This window comes from Taurulus bubalis (genome assembly GCF_910589615.1).
Source record: "Taurulus bubalis genome assembly, chromosome: 14".
NCBI lineage: Eukaryota > Metazoa > Chordata > Actinopteri > Perciformes > Cottidae > Taurulus > Taurulus bubalis.
In genome coordinates, this window is record NC_136602.1 from 10,613,054 (window position 1) to 10,628,847 (window position 15,794).

General features: G+C 37.7%; 3 protein-coding genes across 3 annotated transcripts in view; all 3 read left to right on the forward strand.

The window, feature by feature from the left end:
* Positions 1-2,930: 2,930 nt before the first annotated feature.
* On the forward strand, positions 2,931-5,389 carry LOC306746567 (N-acetyllactosaminide beta-1,3-N-acetylglucosaminyltransferase 3-like; the record flags this gene model as incomplete). Its single annotated transcript, XM_079229497.1, has 2 exons — positions 2,931-2,994; positions 4,253-5,389. The coding sequence occupies 2 exons, from the start codon at positions 2,931-2,933 to the stop codon at positions 5,311-5,313; spliced, it is 1,125 nt and encodes a 374-aa protein (XP_079085623.1). The 3' UTR covers positions 5,314-5,389.
* A 1,871-nt stretch (positions 5,390-7,260) lies between these two features.
* Positions 7,261-10,703, forward strand: LOC306746569 (N-acetyllactosaminide beta-1,3-N-acetylglucosaminyltransferase 3-like; the record flags this gene model as incomplete). Its single annotated transcript, XM_079229499.1, has 3 exons — positions 7,261-7,320; positions 7,597-7,690; positions 9,002-10,703. 3 exons carry the CDS (start codon positions 7,261-7,263, stop codon positions 10,057-10,059), a joined length of 1,212 nt encoding a protein of 403 aa, XP_079085625.1. The 3' UTR covers positions 10,060-10,703.
* The window catches only part of LOC306746570 (N-acetyllactosaminide beta-1,3-N-acetylglucosaminyltransferase 3-like), a gene marked incomplete at its 5' end in the record, with an annotated part of 5,914 nt that continues 418 nt past the window's right edge, over positions 10,299-15,794 (forward strand). Inside the window, 3 exon segments of the mRNA XM_079229500.1 lie at positions 10,299-10,389; positions 14,992-15,246; positions 15,249-15,794. The exon segment at positions 15,249-15,794 is cut by the window's right edge and continues 418 nt beyond it. Of these exon segments, the coding sequence (XP_079085626.1) occupies positions 10,299-10,389; positions 14,992-15,246; positions 15,249-15,794 (892 nt within the window).

Genomic DNA, 15,794 nt, shown 5'->3' on the forward strand with positions numbered 1-15,794 from the left:
TTTTTTACAAAACTGACAGGTATCACCCATAAAACAAGGCTAAAAAATTAGGGAATCGTCAATGAATACAAATCAATGGAACTATGAACTTATTCTTTCGCACGGGTAAAAATCCCTTGATGTTAGTGTTCTATGTTTAAGAGAACATTAAAAATGTTCCTCAATTCTTCCTTTCTTTGCCTCAACAACAAAGTCCCCACAAACTCTGCCCTGAGGTTTGGAAACAGATGGCTGCACCTAATGCATTTTCATCCAAGCGCATGGCACAGAGTGTTTACAAAAGCAGCATTTACACATATGGTGGCAATCTACATGGACATCAGTTGTTAGTTTGAAATGCAGTTTTCAGACTGCACACAGTTCATTACGGGAAGAGTGTGCAGCTGACAGAACGAAATCTCCAGCATGACTAAACATTCTGAAATTAGGCAACGACCTGGCTCAAGGTGAGGTTGTGTGAGGTGTACAAAAACAATGAACCGTGCACCACTTTAACGAATGGATTGTGATGTTTGCAACCAACAATAATGATATATACAATCAATAAGACAGCTGACTATGCAGGTGAGGTGGTCTTGTTCACTGCTGTGTGATTGTACGCACATAAACTATATGAATGCAGAGAATTGGATTCATATTGTGATAAATAGGTCATGTATACAATAAGCATGATTGAAATAATGTATGGGGCTGTGAGCTACAGAAGGAAGAACGCATCGTACCCTCTGGGGGGGTGATTTGGGAAATGGACTTGTTTATATAGTACTTTTCTAGTCTTTCGATCACTCAAAGTTCTTTAAACTGACCGAGATGTCAACATTCACACAGAGGCTGCCATGCATGGTGCCGCCTTCTAATCTGAATCTTATCCAAATATTCTGGCGATGTAAGTAAACAAGTATTGGTTGCCATGTCCTTTCTGGTTTCAGTGCGGTGAATGCCTGGAAGGAAGTCAGCATTGGGGACAAAAGACAAAGGGTTGCTTCTTTCCTCTCTCAAACCGGATAAGCATTTTCAGTTGCCTAGCTCATCGATAATGAGATTACATTTTGTTCTCCCTCTTCTTCCCTCAAGGGGACTTCCCAGTCAACCCTCACTTCCGGCTATCCATCCCAAGGGAAAGTCTGTGCCCTATGTTTTGTGGCCTCTGGGAGTCTCCCTCAGCAGGAGATGGATGATGCAAAAGATTTTTGCAGTCCCAAAAATGCAGGATTTCTCAAACTGTCACTAGAGGGGCGCCGTGGTATTACAGGTGGGGAAATGCAGAATATTTGTATTCTTTATTAGTACTTTATGAAGAACTTCATATATTACAACATTTACAAAATGTTTTTTTTGCACAGATATAACTTTACTTGCATTGTTCTATTAGTTGATTGTAGCAATGTGTTTTACTTGAAAGTGATTGCAATTTTCTTCATTCCATTATTTATAAAAGCACAGATGGAGGAGTCACAAAATGTTGTTATTGCAATAAAAATTCAGCAAGGAACATTTTCTTACAATTTTGGGAGTGGGGCATGAACATTTGTCTTCCTCCAAAGTGGAGCGTGACAGAAAAAGTTTGGGAACCACTGCACTGACGTATGTCTTGAGGCAGTTTTTTCAAATGTGTTTCCTGACCAGCAAGTCCAACCTGCTCTATTTACTGTTACTCGTTCAAGGTACCGGTACGTATATAACGGCAGCATCAACCTTCATAGGCTGCTGACATACAAGGGATACTCACCATACGTTCACTGATCACACTAATCTAGGAATATGTTTCGGTAATTAATGTTGAATGAAAGTTGTTTTAATTGTCTGCTAAGTGTTTCTGTCAATCTAAACTTGTCGACAAAACAAAATATATTTTCCAAAATGAATTATGTAGCTGCTAACCAGCTGTAACAACAACGCTGATCTTGTTTTCACCTTGTGCGTCTGTTTGTGTATAACAAGCCGTTTTAACATTTAATCACACCGCACACCTCTCTGTTATTATATTTTACTATATTTGATATATCAAAACAAAACATGTATCACAGGGAGACCCTGAAAAAAGGCTCAAAATCCAGTGAAAAATTAGGGAATCGTCAATAAAACATGATTACAAATATAAATAAAAGGAGCTATGAACTTATTATTTGGTCCACATGTTCCTGGGGCATGTGAGTCTTGTTCTGTGAAGGAAAAGTTCATTAATGTTAAAAGTCAATGTTAAAACCCATCTGGAAAAAATAGTCACAATATCACTAACGTCAGGTGAAAATCACCTGAACAGGTCCCTGTAGAAAAAAAACAGTGATCGGAGCAGAAAGACACGTCCACCTTCACTAACGTCAGTGAGCAGCATGAAGCTACAGGAGGACCCACGCAACTCAGACAAAAGCAACACAATGAAAATAACGTAACAACAATCACTCGGGTGAAAATCACCCGACGTTAGTGTTCTAAGGATAAACTGACCGAGATGTCAACATTCACACATGGTCATACATAGATGGCAGAGGCTGCCATGAAAGGTGCAAATATTCTGGCCATGTAAGTAAACAAGTGTTGGTTGCCATGTCCTCTCTGGTTTCAGTGCGGTGAATGCATGGACAAAATGCTTTAAAAATTGTTATTTAATCAACATTAAATAAAATATAAGTTCATAAACTGAATTGTATATATTCCTTATCAAATCAGACACTGATGGCACAGCGCTGTGTATAACAATCCTTTTTTTACAACAAAAAATGTTTTGTGCTGGTTAGGGGGTACTTGGCTGGAAAAAAATGTCCACAGGGGGTAAATCATTGAAAAAAGATTGAGAACCACTGGCTTAGCTCATTGATAATAAGATGTTATTTTCTTCTTTGCTAAAGGAGATGTTCCAGTCAACACTCACATCCAGCTTCTCTTACAAAGAAAGGTCTGTGACTTTGTTTACCTTCTGCTTTCTAAAAATGTGTCTCCCTACCAGCAAGTTCATCCTGTTCTATGCATCTGTTAGATACTCCTTCACAGTAGGTATGTTTTTATAACTGGAGCATCAACCTTCACAGGCTGCCGACATACAAGGGATACTCATCATACGCTCACACTGATCTAGGAATATGTTACGGTAATTATTGTTGAATGAAAGTTGTTTTAATTGTCTACTAAGTTTTTCTGTCAATCTAAACTTGTGGACAAAACTAAATATATTTTCCAATATGAATTATGTAGCTGCTAACCAGCTGTGACAACAACGCCGATCTTGTTTTCACCTTGTGCCTCTGTTTGTGTATAACAAGCCGTTTTAACATTTAATTAAACCGTACACCTCTCTGTAATTATATTTTACTGTATATAAATATCTACAATTGAGATTGTACTTATCAACATATCTTTAAATTAGGAGTAGTTTACCATTTAATGTTTAGACTGGATGTATATTGCAGATATCTGTAATTTAATTATTCTTATCAAAAAGAAATTTCAGGTGTCTTCAGTGACATCTTAACTGGTCAAAGTGTATTTTAAATGTCAAGATTGTTGAAAATCCTTTTTTTTCTGATGAATAATACATGTTTGTATTGAACTATTCGGTACGAGGCGCTCGGTTAGGCACGCATTATAAACTTAACAGTTTGTCGGAATAACACTACTGGATTTTGAAAGAAAATACAGCTTAACTTGTGTGTAATACAAAGTTCTCCTTGAATATATAGACATGCAGCAGACACACAGGGAGCAAGATCTCTGAATTTGAATTACTTCATATGAATTTTGAATTCAAATATATCAACACACAGGAGTAGCTTTAGTATCTATTTTTAAAAAGCACTATTTCACATGATTTTTCTCTTAAAACACTATACTTTCCTTTGGAACTTTTCCTTCGAAATAAAAAAGCACATACTTATATCTGATAATTGTCTATTGTTAAAGTATTGAATTAGCTTGATGACTGACAATCTACCAAGATAAAACTATTATGATTTCATGTTTGCATCCCGCCGTCTATCAATAATCTGCCTTTTAACCATGACAATTGATTATATATATATATATATATATATATATATATATATATATATATATATATATATATATATATTATATCTTCAAAATTATAATTAATGTCAGATTGAAATGTGTTGACAGGAAACTTGTTTTAATTTCCATTGCAGAGCATCAAGAAATACAAAAGGCAACGCAAGATTTTTCTTGCTGTTGGGAACTTTACTTGTGGCTTTGTATCTCTATAAATCTTCGAATGACCACAAAACCATTCATCTACAAGAAGTGAAAAGGGAAGACAGTCAAACCAACGCACCCACCAGAAACAACTCCTTCGTATACTCCTGGCCAGGTTGTCAAAAAAATCTGAGTGCTGCCAAAAGCTCAAACTTCAGCCAATTTACTGTTAACTTTCAAAACTTTCTCTACTATAAACACTGTCGCCATTTCCCTCTGCTACTGGACATTCCTGACAAATGTGGTGGGGCGAATGAATCTGCAGATGTCTTCCTTCTGCTGGTCATCAAAAGCGCCCCTTCCAACTACGACCGCCGAGAGGTTCTGCGCAAAACATGGGCGGAAGAGAGATTATCAAATGGTGTGAAGATTCGAACGATCTTCATTGTAGGAACTATGGACGCTGGTTGGGAGGGAGAGAGATTCAGCAAACTCCTTGAAGTGGAGCATCAGGAGTACAATGACATCCTTCAATGGGACTTTAAAGATTCATTCTACAATCTCACCCTGAAGCAGGTACTCTTCCTTGAATGGTTGGAAAGAAACTGTCCTCACGCTCGCTTCATCTTTAATGGTGACGATGACGTCTTTGCCAACACAAACAACATGGTTGAGTATCTCCAAGGCCTCAAAGATAACAATGGAAGCAAGCACCTCTTCATTGGGGGTCTGATGGTCGGAACATCTCCCGTTAGAGAATTCTGGAACAGATATTTTGTTTCAGTTGAGTTGTACAAGTCAGACATTTACCCTCCCTACTGTAGTGGTGGGGGCTATATCATGTCTGTCCACACAGCTTTGATCATATACAATATGTCCAAGTCCATTAACCTTGTTCCTATTGATGATGCTTTCATGGGGATGTGTCTGGACAGAGCAGGACTAAGTCCTGCTTCCCATATGGGTGTGGAGCCAGGAGAATGGTCCATTCCCTCCGGCAAAATAGATAAATATGACCCTTGCTATTTCAAAGAAAAGCTACTGGTACATAGATTCTTTTCAGGTAACATGTATTTAATGTGGAAACAAGTAAATGACCCAAACCTGAAATGTTACACCCTAAAGAAATGGCATAAAAAGAACAACACTGAAAATTTCAGGTGGTAAGGAAGCGTTTTGTTACTTTTCTTATTGCATGTGAATTTGCCTTACCCTCTTCCTTCTATAATGAGAAATGGTTTGAACTGTTTATACCACTCCTCTGCTGCTGCTTTTCATTGGTTGTCCAACGCATAGTCAAATTTTTTTTTTTTCATATGGAATGTGGGAGAGTAGGTTTTGTGTATGACATATCTACATAGCAGTTGTCAACTTATAAGAAGTGTTAGTGTTGTGATTACAGCTGGTATTGATCTGTGATACAGTTTGACTACAAACTGAATCTCTGCTCTGTATTGCTTGTCCTGAGTTCTTCTCTATGAACATAAAAAAAAGAAATCATGGTTTCACTGTGGAGCCTGCTATCTGTGCATTCGTTTGGGCTAGAATTGGAGTACTATTAGTTCCCCGTCTACTGCCAATTCACATCGGCATGGACCCAAGCCCCCAGCGCCTCATTTTCGGACAAAAAAGAAAAAAGGGTTTAAAAACGGCACCTTAATTATCTTATTTAACATCATTTAAATTGCTACAATAACGTAACCCTTGTGAGAAGAGACCGATGGTTTAAAAAAAAATTCAAGTAACCGTTAAGTTTAAGTACTTACGTAAACTGTAGACTTGCTGCGGCGACAGAAACGTTTCACTAAATCCTACATAAGTACCCCTTACAAAGTTTGATTTCAATAAAACACACATCCCCGTAACCCTACGGGCTTGTGGAAGTCTAACAAAGCAATCAAAATCCTTAAAAAAAAACTATTAGTACCTGTAAATTCACAAAACGGACAGAGTCTTTATTTTCTTTTTTTGGCGCACATTTCTGAGTCTAGACATTTCCGATTCTTTAGGTCCGAATCTTTCCAAAAAGGTGCCTTATTAGTATGTGGGCTGTTGTTAAGGCCCTGAGCCATACATTTTGAAAAACTCGGGGACCACTCAATGAGGCATTTTTGGGGAGTCTTGCTCATATCATGATGAATGTTCATAGTTATGATCAAAATATGGTATAACGATGTTTTTTTGTTTTTATATATATATATATATATATATATATATATATATATATATATATATATATATATATATATATATATATATATATATATACACATACATACATTGTATTCCCAAGACAATTCTGAAAAAAATCATATAAAATAACACAAGTATTAGAACTCATTTGGGGTTCCTACAACTACTGGAACACGGGGGGAAAGAGGTGCAGACCCCCATGGGGGTCTGTCAAGCTGACTTGGTTCAAATGTATGCCAATTCCTGCCCGCCACGTCATTTTATGTGACCTGCGACAGCTTGAAAGGCATATGATCGTCTTAAAATGAAAGTCTATGCTGCTTTACAGTGTACAGTGGCCATTAACACTCGGCTTGTAACTAAAGAAATGGAATTAAATTGAAAAAGATCTACAAATAATGGCAAAGTTGAAAAAAAACAAGTTGAACAAAGTTAATTGATCTTTATCAAAGATCAAACTTAAAAAAATACAAATAAAGACAGAGTAATGTGGGTTTCTTAACCCTAAATTAAATGGGTTTATGTTGTAATGACAGATACATTTGCTTACTTATATTTTTATATTTATATGAATGCATATACCATATTTTTACACTTGTAATCAAATATAAGGACAGTTATTTAACAATATGTTCGGGAGTAGTTTATACAGTGTTACAGTTACAACTGGCCCTTTGAGGGCAACCATAATGCTGATTTGGCCCAGGGTGAAAATGAGTTTGACTGTGTTAGTAGACTAAAAATAGCTTTCACTGCTAGAGCCTGCATAGCTTTACACTTTTTTTTTTTAAATTTCCTTTAAGCACAAACATGTATTCGCTTTGCAGTTTTCAGTCTGCACAGTCAATTACGGAAAGTGTGCAGCTGGCAGAACGAGTTCTCCAGGAACTCGCAAATTACATGCAGACACATGACTAAAAAATGTACGCAACAGCCTGGCCCAAGGTGAGGGTGTGTGAGGTGAAGGGGTGTGAGGTGAAGGTACATCTCACAAAAATAATGAACTGTGCAACACTGTAAGGAATGTGAACAGTATTAGCTGTACCAGGCATGAGGTAACCGACGTCCGGACCTCTGCAACTATTTCCTAAAAGCAAAATCTCTCTCTGCATCTGAATCACGTGAAACTGCTTGAAACTGACAACAATCAATAAGACAGCTGGCTGTGGTTACCTTCCAGTTCCTTAGAATGTGTCTTCCGTCCCTACCAGCAAGTCTAACCTGTTCTATTCAACTGTTGTTACTCCTTCATTTTAGATATGTTTGTTAAACTGCACCATCAACCTTCACAGGCTGCCGACACACAAGGGATACACACCATATGCTCACACTGATCCAGGAATATGTTCAGGTAAATATTGTTGAATGAAAGTTGTTTTAATTTTCTGCTAAATTTTTCTGTTAATCTAAATGTCTGGACAAAACTAAATATATTTTCCAAAATGAATTATGTAGCCGCTAACCAGCTGTGACAGCAACGATGATCTTGTTTTCACCTTGTGAGTCTGTTTGTTATAACAAGCCGTTTTAACATTTAATCAAACCGTACACCTCTCTGTAATTACATTTTACTGTATTTATATATCTACAATTGAGATTGTACTTGTCAAAACTAACTTTAACATATCTTTAAATTAGGAGTATTTTAACATTTAATGTTTAGACTTGATATATATTGCAGATATCTGTAATCTAATCAATCTCATCAAAAAGAAAAGTGCAGGTGTCTACAGTAACATCTTAACTGGTCAAAGTGTATTTTAAAAGTCAAGATTGTTGAAAATCCTTGTTTTTCTGATGAATAATACATGTTTGTATTGAACTATTCGGTACGAGGCGCTCGGTTAGGCACGCATTATAAACTTAACAGTTTGTCGGAATAACACTACTGGATTTTGAAAGAAAATACAGCTTAACTTGTGTGTAATACAAAGTTCTCCTTGAATATATAGACATGCAGCAGACACACAGGGAGCAAGATCTCTGAATTTGAATTACTTCATATGAATTTTGAATTCAAATATATCAACACACAGGAGTAGCTTTAGTGTCTACTTTTAAAAAGCACTATTTCACATGATTTTCCTCATAAAACACTACTTTCTTTTGGAACTTTCCCTTTAAAATAAAAAAGCACATACTTATATCTGATAATTGTCTATTGTTAAAGTATTTGAATTAGCTATTCTTCATATATTCAATAACCTGGATGACTGACAATCTACCAAGACAAAACTATTATGATTTCATGTTTGCATCCCGCCGTCTATCAATAATCTGCCTTTTAACCATGACAATTGATTATATATATATATATATATATATATATATATATATATATATATATATATATTATATCTTCAAAATTATAATTAATGTCAGATTGAAATGTGTTGACAAAAGTATTATGATTTCATGTTTGCGTCCCGTCGTCTATCAATAGTCTACATTTCTGCCTTTTAACCATGACAATTGATTAGTCTTCAAAATTATAATTAATGTCAGATTGAAATGTGTTGACGGGAAACTTGTTTTAATTTCCATTGCAGAGCATCAAGAAATACAAAAGGCAACGCAAGATTGTTCTTGCTGTTGGGAACTTTACTTGTGGCTTTGTATCTCTATAAATCTTCGAATGACCACAAAACCATTTATCTACAAGAAGTGAAAAGGGAAGGCAGTCAAACCAACACACCCACCAGAAACAACTCCTTCGTATACTCCTGGCCAGGTTGTCAAAAAAATCTGAGTGCTGCCAAAAGCTCAAACTTCAGCCAATTTACTGTTAACTTTCAAAACTTTCTCTACTATAAACACTGTCGCCATTTCCCTCTGCTACTGGACATTCCTGACAAATGTGGTGGGGCGAATGAATCTGCAGATGTCTTCCTTCTGCTGGTCATCAAAAGCGCCCCTTCCAACTACGACCGCCGAGAGGTTCTGCGCAAAACATGGGCGGAAGAGAGATTATCAAATGGTGTGAAGATTCGAACGATCTTCATTGTAGGAACTATGGACGCTGGTTGGGAGGGAGAGAGATTCAGCAAACTCCTTGAAGTGGAGCATCAGGAGTACAATGACATCCTTCAATGGGACTTTAAAGATTCATTCTACAATCTCACCCTGAAGCAGGTACTCTTCCTTGAATGGTTGGAAAGAAACTGTCCTCATGCTCGCTTCATCTTTAATGGTGACGATGACATCTTTGCCAACACAAACAACATAGTTGAGTATCTCCAAGGCCTCAAAGATAACAATGGAAGCAAGCACCTCTTCATTGGGGGTCTGATGGTCGGTTCACCTCTCGTTAGAGATTTCTGGAGCAGATATTTTGTTTCAGTTGAGTTGTACAAGTCAGACATTTACCCTCCCTACTGTAGTGGCGGGGGCTATATCATGTCTGTCCACACAGCTTTGATCATATACAATATGTCCAAGTCCATTAACCTTGTTCCTATTGATGATGCTTTCATGGGGATGTGTCTGGACAGAGCAGGACTAAGTCCTGATTCCCATATGGGTGTGGAGCCAGGAGAATGGTCCGTTCCCTCTGGCAAAATAGATAAATATGACCCTTGCTATTTCAAAGAAAAGCTACTGGTACATAGATTCTTTTCAGGTAACATGTATTTAATGTGGAAAAAAGTAAATGACCCAAACCTGAAATGTTATACCTCAAACCCATGGCATAACAATAAAACTGTAATTTTCAGGTGGTAAGGTAAAGCTTTTAGGGCCCATTGACCTGAGATTCGGCACACATGTCCGGGTGGAACTGGGAAAAACAGATTGAGATCCTTAAGCTCCGCCTACTTAGATTTTCCGCCATTTTGAATTTGGTAAAAAACACATTCTTGTCATCTCCTCCTAAACTCTGGGTCTATTCTTACAAAACTTTCTGTGGATCATCATCAGTTCAATGTGATCAAACGAAGGGTCGCCGGCTCGTCCAGCCGAGAATGTTCGCCTGCCAGGCGGAGGTTCTTGGCCGGGAGAGCCGACGACCCGCAGGCGTCCCCGACGTGCTGGAGCGAGGGCCCAGTCACAGCTGTGAGCAGCTTTAATGTTACTTTTCTTCTTGCATGTGAATTTTGAACTGTTTATACCACTTCTCTGCTGCTGCTTCTCAGTGGGTGTCCAACGCAAAGTCCAATTTTTTTTTTTCATGTGAAATGTGGGAGAGTATGTTTTGTGTATGACATATCTACATAGCAGTTGTCAACTTGATGGAGTGTTAGTGTTGTGATTACAGCTGGTATTGATCTGTAATACAGTTTGACTACAAACTGAATCTCTGCTCTATATCGCTTGTCCTGAGCTCATCTCTATGAACATAACAAAAATAAAATCATGGTTTCACCGTGGAGCCTGCTATCTGTGCATTCGTTTGGGTTAGAGTTAGAGTACCATTAGTTCCATGTCTACTATGTTGTCATTTTCTTTAAATTATACTTGCCTTGTGTGTATGTGTGGCTTGAGGTGAGAAGTGATTTTAATTAGAATACATTCCCTCTGAGACTGCGAGGAGCTCTTGTTTAGTCAGTTTCACAAATATAAGTTATTAAAATGCATCCTCACTATGGTTGAAGCATTTGTGAGAACCCAGTCTCTGCAGCACGGGTGTGGGATGGGAAACCAGATGCAACCAATAAGAAAGAAAAGTTGCAACATTGAGAAAAGGCTGATGAAGACCAAGGCATTGTTTTAACAGAAAAAAGTGCATGGGTGGTATTGACTATAAGGCTAAACTTACTGACGCTAGATAAAACACTGAATGGTTAAAATATGGTTGAAGGAAAAGCACTAGTGGTAATGTCTTGAATGGAGACAAGCACCACAAAAAAGAGGTGGAATTGAAGTCTATAAGTGTATGTGGTTATTTACATTGAATTTAGTGTGCTGCTTCATAAACCAGCCCACGGTTTACTGTATTATGTACCCAGTAAATCTACTGTTGCATTGAACTCTACTGAGTCCAGTTTGTTTCACTGACAGTGAACATATTCCAGATTATTGAGAAATATTAATGCCTTGGAGGACCTTAAGACTTTTTGGCTGAGCTGAAGGTTATAACTTAAATCATAGTTAGATAAAGCAGTATCAACACTGTACTAACAGACATATGGTCACACTGACTGACAGAAAGCATCTACACAACACAATTGAGGGCCACAGTCTTTGACCAACAACCTAGATTAGTTTTCCTGCAAAGTCTCTAGCAGTCATAGCTATTTTTAGTCAACTAACAGTCATCGGATTTTGTATTAGGGACATGGGTAACACTTTAGAATAACTACTATTTAGCACGGTGACAAATCATCAACGTGGGACACGTTTACGCGATTGGACCCGGTGTGTCCCACGTTGATGACACGTCACCACCGTGGCCAGGGCCAGAAAGAACGCCGGCCAGGTGATGTGAGGCGATGCCCGTCAGTTGTGAGTATATTTTCTAGTTTGCTGGCACATACATATTATTGATTATGAGTATCTAGCTATCACCTGGATTGGTCTACTTACAACTGAAGTGGCGCGTGCTGTCTCAGGACCTCTAAGCTAGTTAGTGACGAGCTTGCTAGCATTAATGTTCTTTATCACTTTGTGTTGTGTCTATTTCCCTTTTCTGTTGAGAAGATAACTGAGACTTTTGTTAGCTTTAAAGGCACTGCTGCTTTTGAGGGGACAGAATTGTCCCTACCAATATTTGAGAAAATGTTACTTGCATTATCCTGAAAACACAAACGCACAGAAGGAGAGGAGGATAGGAGCAGTATCACTTGTTGACCGGCATTGAGGAATGAGCTTTCTGGTGTGAACAGCATAGCTGTACCAGCTATGAGGTAACCGACGTCCGGACCTCTGTAACTATTTCCTAAAAGCCAAATCTCTCTCTGCATTTGAATGACCTGAAACTGCTTGAAACTGACAACAATCAATAAGACAGCTGACTGTGAAGGTGAAGTGGTCTTGTTCACTGCAGTTGATTTTTCACACATAAACTATATACATGCAGAGAATTGGATTCACATTGTGATAAATAGGCCATACATACAGTAAGCATGATTGAAATATTGTCTGGGGCTGTGAGCTACAGAAGGAAGAATGCATCTTACCCTCTGGGGGGTGATTTGGATAATGGATTTGTTTATATAGTACCTTTCTAGCCTTTAGATCACTCAAAGCAGAACACTAACTTTAAAATTAATCACACTATCACCAACGTCGGGTGAATTTCACTCGATAATAATGTACCTGATGAAAAAAATTTACTTCTCATCTAAATATATTCAAATACAACAATACAAGGCAAGTTGAAGTACTTTTCTTTTCTTTTACCCTATAGAACTTCTCATAAAACGATAAACATGTATCACAGGGAGACCCTGAAAAAAGGCTCAAAATCCAGTGAAAAATTAGGGAATCGTCAATAAAACATGATTACAAATATAAATAAAAGGAGTTATGAACTTGTTATTTGGTCCACATGTTCCTGGGGCATGTGAGTCTTGTTCTGTGAAGGAAAAGTTCATTAATGTTAAAAGTCAATGTTAAAACCCATCCGGAAAAAATAGTCACAATATCACTAACGTCAGGTGAAAATCACCTGAACAGGTCCCTGTAGAAAAAAACAGTGATCGGAGCAGAAAGACACGTCCACCTTCACTAACGTCAGTGAGCAGCATGAAGCTACAGGAGGACCCACGCAACTCATACAAAAGCAACACAATGAAAATAACGTAACAACACTAACGTCGGGTGAAAATCACCCAACGTTAGTGTTCTAGGGATAAACTGACCGAGATGTCAACATTCACACATGGTCATACATAGATGGCAGAGGCTGCCATGAAAGGTGCAAATATTCTGGCCATGTAAGTAAACAAGTGTTGGTTGCCATGTCCTCTCTGGTTTCAGTGCGGTGAATGCATGGAAAAAATGCTTTAAATTGTTATTTAATCAATATTAAATAAAATATAAGTTCATAAACTGAACTGTATATATTCCATATCAAATCAGACACTGATGGCACAGCGCTGTGTATAACAATCCTTTTTTTTACAACAAAAAATGTTTTGTGCTGGTTAGGGGGTACTTGGCTGGAAAAAAATGTCCACAGGGGGTAAATCATTGAAAAAAGATTGAGAACCACTGGCTTAGCTCATTGATAATAAGATGTTATTTTCTTCTTTGCTAAAGGAGATGTCCCAGTCAACACTCACATCCAGCTTCTCTTACAAAGAAAGGTCTGTGACTTTGTTTACCTTCCGCTTTCTAAAAATGTGTCTCCCTACCAGCAAGTTCATCCTGTTCTATGCATCTGTTAGATACTCCTTCACAGTAGGTATGTTTGTATAACTGGAGCATCAACCTTCACAGGCTGCCGACATACAAGGGATACTCATCATACGCTCACACTGATCTAGGAATATGTTACGGTAATTATTGTTGCATGAAAGTTGTTTTAATTGTCTGCTAAGTTTTTCTGTCAATCTAAACTTGTGGACAAAACTAAATATATTTTCCAATATGAATTATGTAGCTGCTAACCAGCTGTGACAACAACGGCGATCTTGTTTTCACCTTGTGCCTCTGTTTGTGTATAACAAGCCGTTTTAACATTTAATTAAACCGTACACCTCTCTGTAATTATATTTTACTGTATATAAATATCTACTATTGAGATTGTACTTGTCAACATATCTTTAAATTAGGAGTAGTTTAACATTTAATGTTTAGACTGGATATATATTGCAGATATCTGTAATTTAATTATTCTTATCAAAAAGAAATTTCAGGTGTCTTCAGTGACATCTTAACTGGTCAAAGTGTATTTTAAATGTCAAGATTGTTGAAAATCCTTTTTTTCTGATGAATAATACATGTTTGTATTGAACTATTCGGTACGAGGCGCTCGGTTAGGCACGCATTATAAACTTAACAGTTTGTTGAAATAATACTACTGGATTTTGAAAGAAAATACAGCTTAACTTGTGTGTAATACAAAGTTCTCCTTGAATATATAGACATGCAGCAGACACACAGGGAGCAAGATCTCTGAATTTGAATTACTTCATATGAATTTTGAATTCAAATATATCAACACACAGGAGTAGCTTTAGTGTCTACTTTTAAAAAGCACTATTTCACATGATTTTTCTCTTAAAACACTATACTTTCCTTTGGAACTTTTCCTTCGAAATAAAAAAGCACATACTTATATCTAATAATTGTCTATTGTTAAAGTATTGAATTAGCTATTCTTCATATTCAATAACCTGGATGACTGACAATCTACCAAGATAAAACTATTATGATTTCATGTTTGCATCCCGCCGTCTATCAATAATCTGCCTTTTAACCATGACAATTGATTATATATATGTATATATATATATATATATCTTCAAAATTATAATTAATGTCAGATTGAAATGTGTTGACAGGAAACTTGTTTTAATTTCCATTGCAGAGCATCAAGAAATACAAAAGGCAACGCAAGACTTGTCTTGCTGTTGGGAACTTTACTTGTGGCTTTGTATCTCTATAAATATTCAAATGACCACAAAACCATTCATCTACAAGAAGTGAAAAGGGAAGACAGTCAAACCAACGCACCCACCAGAAACAACTCCTTCGTATACTCCTGGCCAGGTTGTCAAAAAAATCTGAGTGCTGCCAAAAGCTCAAACTTCAGCCAATTTACTGTTAACTTTCAAAACTTTCTCTACTATAAACACTGTCGCCATTTCCCTCTGCTACTGGACATTCCTGACAAATGTGGTGGGGCGAATGAATCTGCAGATGTCTTCCTTCTGCTGGTCATCAAAAGCGCCCCTTCCAACTACGACCGCCGAGAGGTTCTGCGCAAAACATGGGCGGAAGAGAGATTATCAAATGGTGTGAAGATTCAACGATCTTCATTGTAGGAACTATGGACGCTGGTTGGGATGGAGAGAGATTCAGCAAACTCCTTGAAGTGGAGCATCGGGAGTACAATGACATCCTTCAATGGGACTTTAAAGATTCATTCTACAATCTCACCCTGAAGCAGGTACTCTTCCTTGAATGGTTGGAAAGAAACTGTCCTCACGCTCGCTTCATCTTTAATGGTGACGATGACGTTTTTGCCAACACAAACAGCATAGTTCAGTATCTCCAAGGCCTCAAAGATAACAATGGAAGCAAGCACCTCTTCATTGGGTATCTGATGGTCGGTTCACCTCTTGTTAGAGAATTCTGGAACAGATATTTTGTTTCAGTTGAGTTGTACAAGTCAGACATTTACCCTCCCTACTGTAGTGGTGGGGGCTATATCATCTCTGTCCACACAGCTTTGATCATATACAATATGTCCAAGTCCATCAACCTTGTTCCTATTGATGATGCTTTCATGGGGATGTGTCTGGACAGAGCAGGACTAAGTCCTGCTTCCCATATGGGTGTGGAGCCAGGAG